The following is a 16,433-nucleotide window of genomic DNA, read 5'->3' as shown; positions in this document are numbered from 1 at the left end:
AAATATTGAAGTATATTTGCAGCTTGGGCCCATCCCTACCCCCTAACCCATCTTTCACTGGGGATTGATTTTTTTTTACTAATGTACCTGCCTACTTGCCACAATGGGTAAAATTTGGTGTTCAAATCCATGCTATTTGGGGCAAGTTTGATGAGTACCCATCAAATTGGATATGTTGTGAGTAAAAATGATAATATAGTTAACTCTCTATCTAACAGTATAAGTTTTTAGGTAAGATGGTGGTTAACAATTCAACATGATATCAGAGTGGGCAAAGGTCCTATGTTCAAGCCTTCACTACTGACCCAATATTTAAATTTTTGCATGTGTTTGGACTAATTATGCAGTGAAGTTTGGCCCCACTTGAGGGGGCGTGTTGAGATTAAAAATGATAATATGGTTAACCCTCTAACAACTTAAGCTTTTAGATGAGATAGCAGTTAACAATTCAACAAGGTACAATTGCCATCCCTAAAAATAAGTTGAATTAGCAATTTTTGTCTCTAAATTCTGTACTGTTCTTGTCAACATATGTGCAACTTCGTGTATTGTTGGCTCTTTTTTCCCATTTATTTTAAGTAGACTCATTCCTCACTTCTCCTACTTTATTCTAAATTTTCTGTTTTGGATATTTATTTCTATGTGGCAGGATCATTTTTCAAATGTCCGGAAGATGGAGATAAACTTAAAATACATAGGTATTTCTCAAAGTTTTTATTGATTATTTCTTTACTAAGCTGCAATTCGGGAAACTATTTGCCTTTAACTAATATCATCTTTAGTTTCTTTTTTGGTTGTATGTGCCTCAAGTATGGAGTTGCCTTATTTCTTATTTCTATATATACACTTGTCATAAATAGTTAGTGACAGAGATGGCTGAAGGTCTAGAATTCATATAGCTGATCCTATCTAGTGGGGTTAAGCTTGCAATTCTTCTTGTTAAAAATAACATAATGTCTCCTCAATGAATGTACATTGTTCTGGCTTATATTGGGAAAATGGCACAACCAACTAGGTAAGCACAAGGATGATTATTTAATTGAATATTCTGATAAAAATTACAAGCTCTTGATACTTAAATGTTGTTTTGTTCTTATAGACATACTGTGGATGAGAACAAAAATGGTCTCTTAACTCTGAAGTTAACATTTGAATGTCTTGGAAGTTAGATACATATCAGAGAACATGTTAGCAGGTTGTGCCCTTTGATTCATCTGTATTTTAATGGAAATAACTTTATATCCTCTTAATTGCCTTTCTGCCTTTTGACAACTTGTATATGAACTTTATATTATAGCAAGCGTGATCCTTCCCAAACCCTTCATTCTTCCTTTACCAAATCTAATGTACATTCTAATGTTAACAGTGATCATTGATATAAGATTTGTGCCAAAAATGTCTGCAGATCCAACATACATGATCCGAGCTATTCCAAGTAATGCATATGACAATATATACTGCACACTGCTTGCTCAGAGTGCTGTTCATGGAGCAATGGCAGGGTACACAGGCTTCACTGTTGGACCTGTGAACAGCAGACATGCTTATATCCCAATAGCTGTAAGCACTTAATTTTTTGCTTTGTGGTTATGCAATTATATATTTATTTTATTACAAGTTTAGATCCTGACTAAGAACAAGTAGAAAACTAAGATCAGAAAACCATAATACTCTTAATTCTATGTATTTGGAAAAGAAAGAAGAATAGAAAGTTAAAAAAAGGATACCGTCATGTCTTTCTCCAATCCTGTGGTGATGGCCATAAGAGAAGCTGGTGTAAAAGCCTTCCATTGTACTTATCTGTTAATCTTTTTATACTTTTTTTTTTGACTGGTTCATACTGAGAATGGTCTTTATGAGTTTCTGGAGCTGGTGCTTATTTCTTGTATGAATCTGTGCTTGATTGGTTTCATTTTGCTACATCATCAATCATCAACCAGTGTGGTCCTAGAATTTTAGGATAAAACAAAGAACGTTTGCAGGAAAGTAAATACTATTTGAATAATTTGAAAGCACACAAACAATTAAAACAGGAGTCAAGCAATTGTATGGAAAATGAAGTTGACTTTAACTAACTTCAATAAATCGATTTAATCCCCAGAGGAAATCGTTTCTTATTTTTGTTTTTTATTCTGTCATGCTTGGTATGAGAGCATGCAAGCCTTAAGTTGATTGAATTTTCCTTTACAGCTTCTTCTATATCTCCAACTTTATTTTGGAGAAGATAACTTTTTTGGTTTTGCTGAGTGAAGTACAGAGGAATCAAAAAATAAAAGACAACGAAACAGAATAGAACATATGAAAAAACCAAATCTTTCTTTGCAGCCTCCTTCATGTGTAGAGGTAATTTCTCAGGAGCTGCAGGCTACAAGCCCATTTAGCAAGTGCATCATCTAGCGTGTTACCTTAGTTAGCATGAAAGAAACTGATCCACCTTTATGCCTTTCTAATAGAAAATGTAGATCCTCCTTATTGACTATTACAAGCAAGTGGTGCTGTTTCAGAATCTGCCTTTGGTCGACTCACGCAATGCCAATTTAGTGGTCTCAGCTTCAGTCAAAGCTAGAGCTGGTTCACCTGCATAAAATTTAGTTGCCATGACATGACCACAATGATGCCTTGCAATGACACCCATAGCTGTCTTACCATCCTTAAATGAAGTATCAAAATTAACCTTTTTGAAGCCTCCTGAAGGCACTCGTTTGATGAGAAATAAAAAGGAATATCGAAAATTAGCAACCTACTTATCTATGGCAAACTGGATTGCTTGTGGAGTTGGAGTTATATTCAGCAAATAAGGAGTCGGTGTAGGCACTTAGTTACAATCATGCCACCCTACATGAGCAAGTCATCTTGGCCTAAAACTGGATGACCTGGACTAAGGCACCACCTACTCTTAGACAGGGGCATGTTTTCTTCCACACAATCTGAGAATTCACTGCCGTGGTGAGCACCCAAGTCATTACAATGGCAGGATCCTGGCACTTGGTCAATCTCCTTGGTGTTGGTTAACCATTGTGCTGACTTCCCTGAGGCATCATTATCACCTTTATGATGACTAAGTGGATATTCAAAAGTGGCTTCACTTTGCTGTCTGAGCCATTTGTTCCTCTCACTTACCTAGGAGGTATCCCTTTGGGTTCTTCAGGGTGGAGCCAAAGGACTTTGCTGTGTGGGGTTATTAAGTTCTTGTGGTTTGGAGGTCAAAGCTGAGGGCTCATCAGGGGAAGTTACTCTTCTTACATAAGAGAACTTTGACTCCTGACCAACCCAAGGGAGGGATTTTGGGCATGCTGGTATCCACTATTGGAGAGGATGGACCAACCTAAAATGTCACCTAGTATTGAGAACATGCACCTGCCTTAGATGAGAAAATTGACATGGAATCTAAAATGTCACCTAGCATTGAGAACATGCACCTGCCTTAGATGAGAAAATTGACATGAAATCTAAGATATTTCCTTTGGGATATTTCAGGAACCGCTTGACCCCCATTTTCTATGGGTAGCCTTAATTCCATTTGACTAGTAGTATCACTCTTGGTACTAATATTCTTGAAATCCCTGATAAATACAATGCCCCTTGGCTTTTTTTTTTTTTAAATATAGCTCATTATACCTCAAAGACAACAATGCATGTGAAATGATATGCTGAACTGAGAGAAAAGAAGAGAGGGAAAAGAGAGATTGGAGGGAAAAACTGATTCAATTATACTTAGCTAGGGTTACAAGTATTTATATTAAACTATTGTAACTGCTATGTACAAGTTAGCTGAACTAGGTACAAGGTACAACTAATATATACAACACCTAATACAATCAAACTAATATGTTCTCAACACTTCCCCTTAAGCAGGTGCATACATATCATATGTGGCTAGCTTGGAACTAGCTGATCCATAGTCCTAGCAAATGCCATAGAAATCTCACTAGAAACCAGTTTTTCTCGTATAAAGTGACAGTCTATTTCAATATACTTGGTCCTTTCATGAAAAGTAGGATTAGAGGCAATGTGAAGAGCAGCCTGATTGTCACACATAAGCTGCATAGAACCTAAATCACCAAACAGTAGCTCCTTAAGAAGTTATTTCTGCCAAATCAGCTCACATGTAGCTAATGTCAATGGCTCTATACTTAGCTCCAACACTAGATCTAGCAACAACATGTGCTTTTTACTCTTCCAAAAAAACAAATTGCCTCCAACCAAAACACAATAGCCAGAAGTTGAGCGTCTATCAAATGGACAACCTGCCCAACAAGTATCATCTTAACCAATCACCTGTGTATGATCTTTACCCTCAAATAATAGACCTCTATTAGGCAAACTCTTAATATATCGCAATAACCATCACAAGGAGAATCCAAAAAATGGCTAACCACACTAACAACAAAAGTAAAATCTAGTTAACTAATTGTAAGATAATTTAGCTTCCCAACCAATCTCTTGTAATGCCCTGGATCATGAATAGACTCTTCCCCCCCTCCATTCAGGAACAAGCTTAGAATTAGGATCCATAGGTGCGTCAATGGGCTAGAATCCAAAATGCCTATTGCCTCCAAAATATCAAAAGCATACTTCCTTTGAGAGATACAGATGCCATGCATAGATCTAGCAACCTCAATACCCAAGATACCTTAACGAATGCAAATCTTTAGTTTGAAAATGAGAATACAAATGAGCCTTCAATTGAGATATCCCATGCTCATCATCTCCAGTTATGACAATATTATCTACATAGACAATCAAATAGATGGCACCACTAGGAGCATGACGATAGAAAATATAATGGTCAATTTCACTCCTAATCAATCCAAAAGATTGAATTACAAAGCTAAAGTGACCAAACCAACATCTGGGTGATTGCTTCAAGCCACGCAAGGATTTTTTGAGTCTACAAACTAGGTGAGACTCTCCCTGAACAACAAACCCATGTAGTTGCTCCATGTAAACTGCCTCAAGAGGATCATCATGAAGGAAAGCATTTTCAATGTCAAGCTGATGAAGAGGCTAATGTTTAATGGCAACCATGGAAAGAAACAAACGAACTAAATCAATCTTAGCCACATGGGAAAGTGCATCTCCATAATCAAGGCTAAAGATCTGTATATAACCCTTGGCAACCAAGCGGGTTTTCAATCTATCAATAGATCTATTAGGACTAACTTTAAGAGTAAAAACCCAATGACAACCAACTAAGGACTTCTTGGGAGAGAGCGGAACCAAATCCCGAGTCCCGTTAACAATCAAAGCAAACATATCCTCATCCATGGCATGATACCAACCAGGATGAGCAAGGGCCTTTGCATTTGTTTTAGGAATATAAACAAAAGAAAGAGCAGAAACAAAGGCAGAACGGATAGAAGATAAATGATGATAGCTCAAGAAAGTGTAAATAGGACGAGGATTATGAGGAGAATGAGTACCTTTGTGAAGAGAAGGCTGAATAGGACCGGACACTGAAGGAGTAATGGCACCTGTAGGGAGACAAGCATATGAAGTGACTGCAGCATTTGGAGGAACATGAGCTGGAAGAGTAGATAGCTGGGAATGATGCTGATGTGTCAAGAGAGTATGAGGAGGAATAAAAGAGGTATGGGAGAAGTAGTAGTCGGAACCAAAGAGGAGAAAGAAGGAACAAGAAGAACCTAATCAAGAGATGAGGAAGAAGAACGAGAAGAAGCAAAGAAAGGACTAGACTCAAAGAAAGTAACAGTAGAAGAGAGAAAATAACAATTGAGATTAGGAAAAAACACTTACAACCCTTTTGAAACCATGAATACCCCAAGAAGACACATTTAATAGATCAAAGTGATATTTTGTCCCTTCTGGGGATAAAAGATGAACAAAATAGGTGGAACCAAAAATATGAAGAGGAAGAGGATATAAGGGTTCTTGAGGAAAAAGTAGAGTATGAGGAATGTGTCCATTAAGAACAGTAGAAGGCATTCAATTAATAATTAGATAACACGAGGACAAAAGAGCAACATCCAAGAAAAGAAGAAGAGCATGCATATGAACCAATAAGGTACTAGATGTCTCAATGAGATGATTTTTATGTTCACCCCATTCTGTTGTGGTATGGACACAAAGTTTGATTAAGAATACCATGAGATGATAGAAAAGATTTAGAGCAATACTCAACATTAGCACTCTAAAGGATATGAATAGAAGAATCAAACTGAGTCTTAACCTTATTATACAATGAAGTGAATAAAGACAACAATTCAGTTTGATCCTACATCAAATAGAGCCAAGTACAATGAGAATAATCATCAATAAAAGTAACAAACTAAGAAAAACCTTTTTTTAGATTTAATTCTACTTGGACCCCAAATATGAGAATATATGAGAAAAAGGAGAATCAACTCTTTTATTAATTCGATTTGGAAAAGAAGAGTGTGCATTCTTGCTCAATTGGCAAGATTCACAATCTAAAGACTATAAAGAAGACAAAGATGGAACAATCCATTTTAGTAAAGACAAATGAGGATGGCCCAATCTATAATGAATTGATAAAGGTATGATGTAGTGGCAGTACAAACAGATGGTAAAGAGAGATGATAAAGACAACATTCTGATCCTGCATCAAAATAAAATTGGAATCAAAGACAACACGACAATCAAGAGATTTAGTCAAGCGACTAACATAGATTAAACTATAAGGACAATGAGGTACATGCAGGACTGATTTATGAGATAATGAAGGTAATGGATTGGCTTGGCCTATGCCCCTGGGAGTGGTCTATAACCATCAGCCACAGTAATAGAAGGCAACGTATTAGAGGTCTCAATATGATCAGAAATGTATTTAGAGGTTGCAGAATCAAGGATCCAAGAACTAAGCAATGAATGAGAAGTAGAAGAACCTGCTATTGGAAAAGTAACAGAACCTGCAGCTTGTGGAACTGAAGCTGCTAAAGTACATGCCTTCTTAGTTGCTTGGAACTGGCAAAATTCAGCTAACTCCTCCCCAGGAATAAGCTGAGAAACAGCATCGGATCCTGAAATAACACCCTGTCCAGCTGAAACTGAGGTAGAAACAGAATCTGCAGTCAGCTGGTTAGTGGGATCATCCACACTTGCTTTAGGTGGACAATCATGTAAGGTGTAACACTCTGTAATGACCTGGTTTGCTACAATACGAGCAAATAGGTTGTTTTCCCCCTTTTCCACCACAAAGTGTGGCTGCTTATTTTTGGACTGATTACCAAATGATGCTGCTTGACATACCACTTCCTTACCAGTACTATCCAGCTTCTTACCATTTTCCCTCTTAAGATTATTTTGAATAACTATATGGCCCTCAAATGCAACCATTGTCAATCAAAAGATTCCTCTTGACCTGCAAATGGTCCTGATGATGAGAGAAGCTGGTATTCCTTGGACTCATCTGTCAGCATCATAACCTTGCCACGCGTCTTGACTTGAAGATTTCCCTTAAAATTTGTTTGCACATGACGAATTTTCTGGTGTCAGTATACAATTCAGTGAAGTGGAAAAGAATTGATGCATGTTACCATGCGCTACCATCTGCCCTCATCCAGCACGAATGGTGGTCAGAATCTGGAAATCATCTTCATCCTTGTCAAAATTATTTCTCCTAGACATCTGGTTTTTGCACAATCAGCTCATGACTTGAAGATTGGTGGCTTTCTTATTTACCTTAGACATCTGAATTGAGTTCACTTAAAGCTGAGGCCCAAATCTTGGAGATTTGCTCTCATCTTTAACATGAAAAATTTGGAGACAACAAATATTTGGGCATAATAGTGCTTTCATAATTTTTACATTCTTCTTGCTATTTCTCAATTTTGGTAAAAAAGAAGCATAGTTACGTTGAGAATTGTTTCTTAGTTCTTCTGTTTTTATTTTAATAGGAATAATCTGGTAACCAAAACTCTGTTATGGTGAGTAAAAATTCTTTGGTTTTAGGGCTCTCGCATTTCCTGTACTGGTAGCACTACATTGGACCAATATGTTGAGCACACGCCGAATGTATTAAAAAAACAAGGATGATTCTCATGTTGAACATTAGAAATCCATGAGCTATGTGGTAGTCTTTAAACTCCTTCTTGACGTTTTTCTTATCCCACTAAACTTTTGACAACTTGGTCTGAAGTTATGTAGATAGAGGTAATGACACGGTGATGTTGAAGTGCCCAACTATGTAAGAATCTTGTGAGTCAGATACAACTTTATGCTATTATTATTGATCTTACCTATGTAACAAAGGCACAATGGTTAAACCAGAGAAGATTTTTTCAATATTTTATATGATTGTGAGATCCCTTTAGAACTTGAAAAGAAGTTTTATTAGATAGCCTATAAGACCAGCTCTGTTGTATGGCACAAAATGTTAGATAATTAAGTACAAAGATGTATAAAATATTAGTGCAATTAAGGATGTTGTGATGGATGTGTTGTCATACAAGAAATGATAGAATTGGAAATGAGATTTTTTATAGAAAGGTTGGAGAGGTGCCTACTGAAAATAAGATACTTGAGATGTGTTTAAGATAGTTTGAACATTTGATCTGAAGACTAGTGGATAAGTTGTGGGAATACTGGATTGAATGAAATCAGTTTGTAGCAAAAGAGGGTAGATGAAGGCCAAAGAAAACTTGATAAAAATTCTTAGGCCTGAGATGAGTTATAATTACCTTACACAACATGGTTATGGTTAGGGATACCTAACTAGTTCAAATCTAACCCCAGCTAGTAGAACTAAACTTGCTATGATTGTGGTGGGGTGGGGGCAGAGGGGTGAACATATTATGCATCTCCCACACACGAAACTTTGTACATCTATGAGGGGGGATACCCTTATTTCCTCTATTCCTCTAGTATCTAACTAACAGAATGAAAGTCGCATTATCCTGCTTAGTTGCATTTAGCAAATTCAGTTATTTCTTTTTTCATGGTCCACAAATATAAAGCCATGGGCAAGAAAAGACTAATGCTTAATGGCATGTTGTGGCATTGCAGCGCGTGACTGAAACCCAGAACACTGTTAAGTTAACAGGCAGGATGTGGGCTAGACTTCTTGCGTCCACAAATCAACCAACTTTCTTGCCGAAAACAGAGTTGATGCTAGAAAAAGTTGATAGAGAGACTCCGGATATGATCAATGAAACAAAGGTTACTTCTACTTAAACGTTGAGGACTGTAGCAGTGGGAACTCGCAGATGCAGGACTTCCTGAGTATGCTCTTTTGCTTTAACATTAGATTGAGAACATCAATCGCACAGTTTCTGAGCAGTTAGTTGCATTATACCCATACCATTGTTACCAAGAAAGATACTGTGTATTTATATTTGTCTTAGAGGCTCTGGCCTTCTAAAATTTGCTTTGATTATTTTCAGGTCACATTCATTAAATAGTACTTGGTGGAATCTATCACCTATTCGTAAACAATTGGAATCCAGAACAAATATCAATATATTGAGCCTCTATTTTGGCCTACGATTACTAGAAAATACTGAGTTGTTTGATATATTATGCCGTGTGGAATTTCCTTAATGAGGCGCTTCCCTATTGAAATCTGTTTGCACAGTAAGGAAGATGACCTTAGAAGTTAGAAGTGTTGCTAGGAAATGCTACATAAGCGGAAAAGAACAAAAAGAAAGGAAAAGAAAACAATGGTCTTAGATGTATAGTCGGATGGTATATTCTTTTGAAAGACAATCTTTAGGCCATCGTATTGTGCTTATATAAGAGTATTAGAAATATTTCTGACCCATTGAAATTACAGATTTACTGTTTACCCCCACCAAGTTGAACATTTAGAAAATTCCCTAAAATTTTAGGGAATTTTCTTTCCGCCTCATCATTTTTGCTACCTAGCTCGTAAGCATGACATGAGATATAATAGTTTTGTAGAAGATATAATTATGCCTAAAAATGATTGGTGAATTGGGACATATGTAATTGACCTAATAAATGATTGATGTTTTTGTTTTCGTTTTCGTTTTCATTTGTTTTGAAAATATGATTATAGATAAAAATGTTAACAATATCCCCCGAAGAATCACTTTCAGGTGCAACTCGAGATAGATTCTTAGGATTTGGAAGGAAACTTAGGTAAGGACGTCAAGGAAGAGAAATGGGGGAGTCCTGTAGTTGTGGATAATGTATATCTTGCACTGCTTGCCTGTCTCAAGTTTTCAACTTGCTTTCAGTTCCTATCATTTCGCAGCTGTCCCTGGCTTTGGCAAATTGTATCCATGCAAGGAATATTGAGACAGCTTTCTGCAACTAGTTCACGAAGGGCCCCCTGTGCCCAAGTGGATGAAAACGGTTGTATCACCTACACCTAGAATTTATATATAGGTTGGTACATTTAATTTCGCTGCAGTACGCTGTTATGACTCTGCCACCTTGTTTGCTTTAGCGTGTGGTCGACTTATATACACTCGCTTTGATGTTACTGGGCGATGGCAATTTGTATCCACCGGCCTTCCTTGAATTTGCCTTGTTCAAAGAGATTTTTTTTTTTTAATTTTCCAGATTGTTAGAAAAATAAGATGAGAAAAAATAAAAGATGATCCAATCACACTCAAACATAAGAAATTTTTACGTGAAAAATCATAAGAGATTTTTACGTGAAAAACCTTAAAAGAAAAAAATCACGATCGTTAGGACAATAAATAAAAAATATGATTATGTAGTAAAGTTTATAACTATAAAGCTTAATATTTTCTCTCTAAACCCCAAGTCCCAATTACACTCAATTCCTAACTTTCACTGGTCTCTCACAAGTGATTTGTTTACTTTGAATAACAAGCCAAACATTCTATTTATATATTAGTTTCCTTGTTCGTCAAGGTTAAGATTTCATTGCCTAGTAACAATTAACAACTGACTATAAAATAAGATTATAAACTAAACAAAAAATCAATATTGAGAATAAGAAATAATCTTCATGACTTGTTGACATTTAGAATTAGTTGACCGTAATTCGTAAGCCCACAATGAGGAAATTAACACAAATACCAAGAGGAGAAACAAATGAAAAATCGTATACATGGAAGTTTTTACGTGGTTTGGCTAGAACTGTGCCTACTCCACTACTGTTCTCTGGTTATTCTGATAGAGAGACGATATATCATTATTATCCCCCTTACAAGGGTGCTTTTGACCCCTATTTATAGCGTGGGGTATTTATAATTTTAATAAAATACAAAAGTGGAAAGATGATATCATGGGGGACAATGCGTCCTTATCATCTCCATAAAATCGAGAGTGAACTTTGTATTATTAGGGATCTGATTTGCCTTAGATAAAGTAAGTGGGTCACTGCCTCCAGTTGTTCCGCGATCTTGTTGTTTTGCAAGCTGAACGATGAGGCCAATGAGCTAGAAGTATCATTGGGAGCTCGCTTGGTTCAGCGGTCTGAGCTCAAGTCTTGGCGACGTGTGACCTTGTTCTGACGAGCTCGGCCTTGGCCTTATTGGACTTCAGTCGATTGGGCTGTCTTGCTGGGTCGAGTCCAACCCATAAGAAGTGGTCCGAGAATGCCAATAACACGACTAATTAGGATTTTTCGCTGAAAATCCTAACAAACCACCACTTCAAAGAGAATTCCTAAAAACATGTGTCTATTCTCCAATGACAACCATGACTATCTATTATTGATAATCACCATGATCTCTATCACTAAGATCACCGTACCCCATTATAAAAGGTACAACTATTTAAGCATATATAGCCTACGATTTTTATGGCACAATGTCAAAAAATATCTTGCTGAAAAACTATGGTGCAACCCCCATGCTTGGTTTCTTTGGAAGCTTTTCAGCCATCAACATTCTTTCCACCACACACCTTACATCACCGCCAAGTCAATACTTGTGTGTAAACTTTGTGGACCCACTAGAAGTATCACATCCTTTTTCATGGCAACTTTGGTTGTCTAACGACATGCCACGAGGATGTATTCATCTCTTTAGAGAACATCTTCATCTCCCACAAAATTGAGAGACGAACTTCCAGCGTCACAATCTTTAGAGCCATTTGCTAAACTTGTTCTACCAGATTTTTTAGAGCCTTCAGAAGTTGGTTTGCCTTTCAACACCTTGTGTAATCCGCATTGAATCAAGATATCATTGACTTGTATTTTTCACAAGCCAAAATTGATTTTCCCATCGAACTTTTCAAAATCAAACTTTATCATGCTTGGAATATCTTTTGCGTACCTGGTAATCGATAACCAAAACTCTGATACCACTTGTTAGAAAAATAAGATGAGAAAAAATAAAAGATGATCTAATCACACTCAAACACAAGAGATTTTTATATAAAAAACCCTAAAAGAGAAAAACCACGGTCATCAGGACAATAGAGAAAAAATATTACTATGTAGTAAAGTTTACAACTACAAAACCCAATATTCTTTCTCTAAACCCCAAGTCCCAATTACACCCAATTCCTAGCTTTCACTGGTCTCTCACAAGTGATTTGCTCATCTTAAATAACAAATCAAACATCCTATTTATAGACTAGTTTTCTTGTTCATTAAGGCTAAAATTCCCTTATCTAGCAACAATTAACAATTGATTATGAAATAAGATTATAAACTAAATAAAAAATAATCTTTAAGACTAATTAGAACTTCTCGCTAAAAATTCTAACACAGATAAATTCCATTTTCGGTTTAAGTCTGAGAAAAAAATTGGACGGCAAAAGATTGGGTTCCAAGAAGGTGGGGATGGTACTCCTATCATGAACTCAAATCTAAACATATACATTATATGCATTATTCATATATTAACTTTTTTTAGTTATTATTTATATTTCAACACATAAATAAGTTATGAAGTTTGTATTAGATTAAAGTGTATTTAAAAAACTTTAATTTTATGGTCTTAATTTTGTTTGGCGTCTTAATCTTAGTCATAGATATTTTAATTAGATGTAAATTGTTCTTGTTTTGGTTATCACATATTTGAACAAGGTTTGGGATCTATTTAGGACTAATTTGATTTGATTTAAGTGATTGATTTGAGAAACTTAGGATCGACTTAAGACTCATTTGATTTGAGTGAATGATTCGAGAAATGTGAGGATCCCAGAACCCTACGAGGGTGGGGGTGGGGTTGGGTTGGGTTGATTTTTCTCACTTGATCAGGAGAATTTGAGAAAAGAGATGATTTTGAGAGTCTAGATTTAGAATTGGGGATATTGTTGTTAAATTTATTCTTATAAGAATTCATTTGCATCTTCAAGAATGTTTTGTTCAATAAAAATACTTTTTTGTTTGTATAACCACACGAGAGAACAAGCTCTTAGCAACATAGGATTTTTTTTTTTTTTTTGCTTATTAGTAATTTTTATCTATTTAATTCTGCTTAGTATTTAAGTTATTAGGGTTTAAAATATTTTATTTATTTACTTTAACAAGTAGTAGTGATGTGACTAGGATGCAATTTTTAAAATAGATAAATTCACAAGATTAGACATTCTTTTCCTTTATAATCAAGAATTTTGATTTATTATAGTATAAATAAATAGTCTTCTAAAAGACTTTATAGGCAACCATTTTTAATCTCATTCAAACTTTTGAGATTTTCTTAAACCCTCCATTCATTTCACACGGTTGCTCTTAGATTTGATCTCACACACTCTTTGCCACATTTTTAGCTCTTGTTTGCTTATTTTTTCTCCAATATTGCAATCATATCGTCATTCATGTAGTTGACCTGAATCATGCTATATATACAATATTTTTGTATATCTTGAGTTACACAAGGGATATTATGACCAAAATACCATGTGCCTCTCCGTGCACCTCTATGCGTCTCATGAGAGATATTTTTATTATTAGTACACCTTTGTGTAGTCCAATGTGTACATAAAGATATACCAATAACATTATTCCGCTAATCTCAAGTCAGGTGCACACTAATTGATAGGTTTCAAACACATCATAATAGAAAATATCCTACCGTGGTATCACGAGCTAATAAAATGTTTTTTTTTTTGGTTGGACTAAAGTATACGTAGCTATAGGTTGTTGAGATATCTCTTAATAAAAATTCAAAAATTATGGGTTGGGTATGTTTTCATGTGAACATTTTGTGTTGGCTTGTGAAAAAAGTCAACGGCCCATGTGTGTTGATGGTGCCATCACGTACGTAACTTTGAGCTGCAGACATATGTCCATTATTGTTGAGTTGTTTTTATCTTTCAGAGCAATAAATAAATGGGATTCTGATGACGGGTGCAAAGTTGTTTAGCTAATAAATTCTTTAAAAAATATAAAAAAATCGAGGCACTTTATATTTTATTAAGTCCATTTGGACCATCCCCGTGATATATAGAAATATAATTTAATTTAATTACATTACAGCAGCCCATAAAAAGGTCACAGATGGAGCTTAAGTGATGCAAAAATCATCTTGATGTACGGTCAACATCTCCTCCCTACACGCGTGTGCGTCGTGTGTATGTATTTTGTAATTTTTACATTATAATTTGGTTGGTGGTGGTAGTCTAGGAACTAACTAGAGAAATTGAGAGGATTTATTTAACAAATTCTTTCAACTCTCTTCAAAAGAATTATTTCCACATTAATTAAACTCCTAATTTATTATGTGATGGGCCCGCCCGATGGAGGGGTTGAGTTGCTTGTAGTTCAAGAGATAATTAATTATTAGAAGGTTTATGATTTATCTCATAAATTCTTTGAGAATGGGTACAACCCACCCACCCAAGGTCTTATGGGCCGAGGAGGAGGAGGAGGAGGAGGAGGAGAGAGTTTTATTTTGAAACGCAATTTAAAGGGAGTTTTTATTTTTTTGGAGAAATTATAAATGCTTGAAAAGTCAAAAAGAGTATTAATTGTTTGATGATGAAAGATGAAGGAAGAAGGACAAACACTTATGTGACTGAAAGATACATAGAGCTCGTCCTTTTGTGTCTTCTTTGCAATAAGCTAAAATTTATATCTTTGTCATGCCATGCCATGCCATGGGGGGTTGAGTTAATTAGATGATGATGATGATGATGATACGGACGGACTTTGAATGGAGTTTAAGCCACATTGTCGGTCCATTTTAATTTCACATAACATTCATTATAATATATTATATATATATATGTATGTTTAATACTTACATTCTTGAAAAAAAAAGAATATATATATATATATATTATAATATACTATGCACTCTTAAACCTATTTTAACACTTCACACTGGGACCAGCCCCTCCTCCTCCTCCTATTTATTTATGCTTTAAGACGAGGAAGACGTCGTCGTTTCGCACTTGGTCGCAACATGACCCGGACACAACCCGGGTTTAAGGGTTCTACCCGGGCGGCGCTTGCGCCCCGTGATGGGCGGCGGCTCGGACTTCCCGGCTTCGAGGGGGAAGTTGAGGATGGCCTTGGTGCCCCTCATCCTGAATGCCGCGCAGTCGTAGGCTCGCGCCGCGTCAATAGCCGCGTCGAACGTCCCGAGCCACATCCGGGACCCTTTCCGGGTCGGGTCTCTGATCTCCGCCGCGTACTTGCCCCAGGGCCGCCGCCGTACGCCTCTGTAATGCCTCCGGTCGGCGGAGGCGGCGGCAGAATGAACGCAACCCGACCCGTCGTACCCCTCCGCCCAAGGCTTGGTATTGTCGGAAGCAACGAGCTCAGGCTTGAGTTGGTAGTCGGAGAAGTGATGGTAGAGATTGGAGAAATCCCAGTCGGGATTGAGGGATTGGGAAGTGGGGGAGTTGGAGCCCGAGGCCGAGGGAGAAAGATCGGATTTGTCGGAGGTGAGAAGAGATGGGGATGCAGAAGAGAAGTTGAGGGAGGAGATGAAGGTGTCGGTAGAGGTGAAGTCGCCGAGGAGGTGTTGGCGTATGAGCTCCAGAGCCAACAACTCCTCCTCTTCTTCTTCTGTGCTTCTTCCAGTCGAGGTCATCATCATCATCTTCAAATTCAGAGAGAGAGAGAGAGAGAGAGTGGAGGCGGGAGTGGTGTTTGTTTGAGATTGTGGAAGGAAGAAATGGGGGGATGTATATATACATATATGGTTTGGGGCTGAAGGCTGAAGTCTGGAGCTTATCCTCTAATTCTTCATGCAATGAATGATGGTGATATATATTAGAAAGGAGTGGGGGCACTGCACAACTTGGTGCCTGGTTAGTTCCCCCCCACTGCACTGCATGTCACTGTTAAGTGTTACCCCCCACCCCCAACTTAATATGATGTTCTTTTCCACCCCCTCTCTCCCTCAATACACACAGATTGCCTCTTGTGGGCACAACCAATCCAAATCATATACAACAATATCTCATTTTTATATTGCTAAACTATTTTTAAAAAATAAATATTTTTTATGTTATTTTAATTTTATTATTTAGAGTATTTAACTTTTCTTTTACTTACTATTTTTGGACTTTTTTTTTTACAACTACATTTTATCATTATTTACTCACTTTGTACG

At 36.8% G+C, this 16,433-nt stretch overlaps 2 protein-coding genes across 4 annotated transcripts in view; one reads left to right on the top strand and one right to left on the bottom strand.

Moving 5' to 3' along the window:
• Positions 1 to 9,496, top strand: part of LOC127797433 (ATP-dependent 6-phosphofructokinase 4, chloroplastic) — a 28,287-nt gene extending 18,791 nt beyond the window's left edge. The window contains exons 12-15 of one of the 3 annotated variants that reach the window (XM_052330328.1): positions 650 to 698; positions 1,406 to 1,560; positions 8,986 to 9,201; positions 9,363 to 9,484. In XM_052330328.1, the coding sequence (XP_052186288.1) occupies positions 650 to 698; positions 1,406 to 1,560; positions 8,986 to 9,153 (372 nt within the window). In that variant the 3' untranslated portion in view covers positions 9,154 to 9,201; positions 9,363 to 9,484. Of the gene's footprint in view, positions 1 to 649; positions 699 to 1,405; positions 1,561 to 8,985 lie in introns of all 3 variants that reach the window. The other 2 variants (XM_052330329.1, XM_052330327.1) reach the window with 2 other exon arrangements.
• Positions 9,497 to 15,040: 5,544 nt separating this feature from the next.
• LOC127797434 (ethylene-responsive transcription factor ERF106-like) lies at positions 15,041 to 16,124 on the bottom strand. The gene has a single exon (XM_052330330.1). The coding sequence runs from the start codon at positions 15,915 to 15,917 to the stop codon at positions 15,234 to 15,236; it is 684 nt and encodes a 227-aa protein (XP_052186290.1). The 5' UTR covers positions 15,918 to 16,124; the 3' UTR covers positions 15,041 to 15,233.
• Positions 16,125 to 16,433: the final 309 nt, after the last annotated feature.

Source organism: Diospyros lotus, chromosome 3 (genome assembly GCF_014633365.1).
Source record: "Diospyros lotus cultivar Yz01 chromosome 3, ASM1463336v1, whole genome shotgun sequence".
Lineage (NCBI taxonomy): Eukaryota > Viridiplantae > Streptophyta > Magnoliopsida > Ericales > Ebenaceae > Diospyros > Diospyros lotus.
Note: the sequence above shows the minus strand (reverse complement) of the source record. Positions and strands in the feature narration are given on the sequence as shown.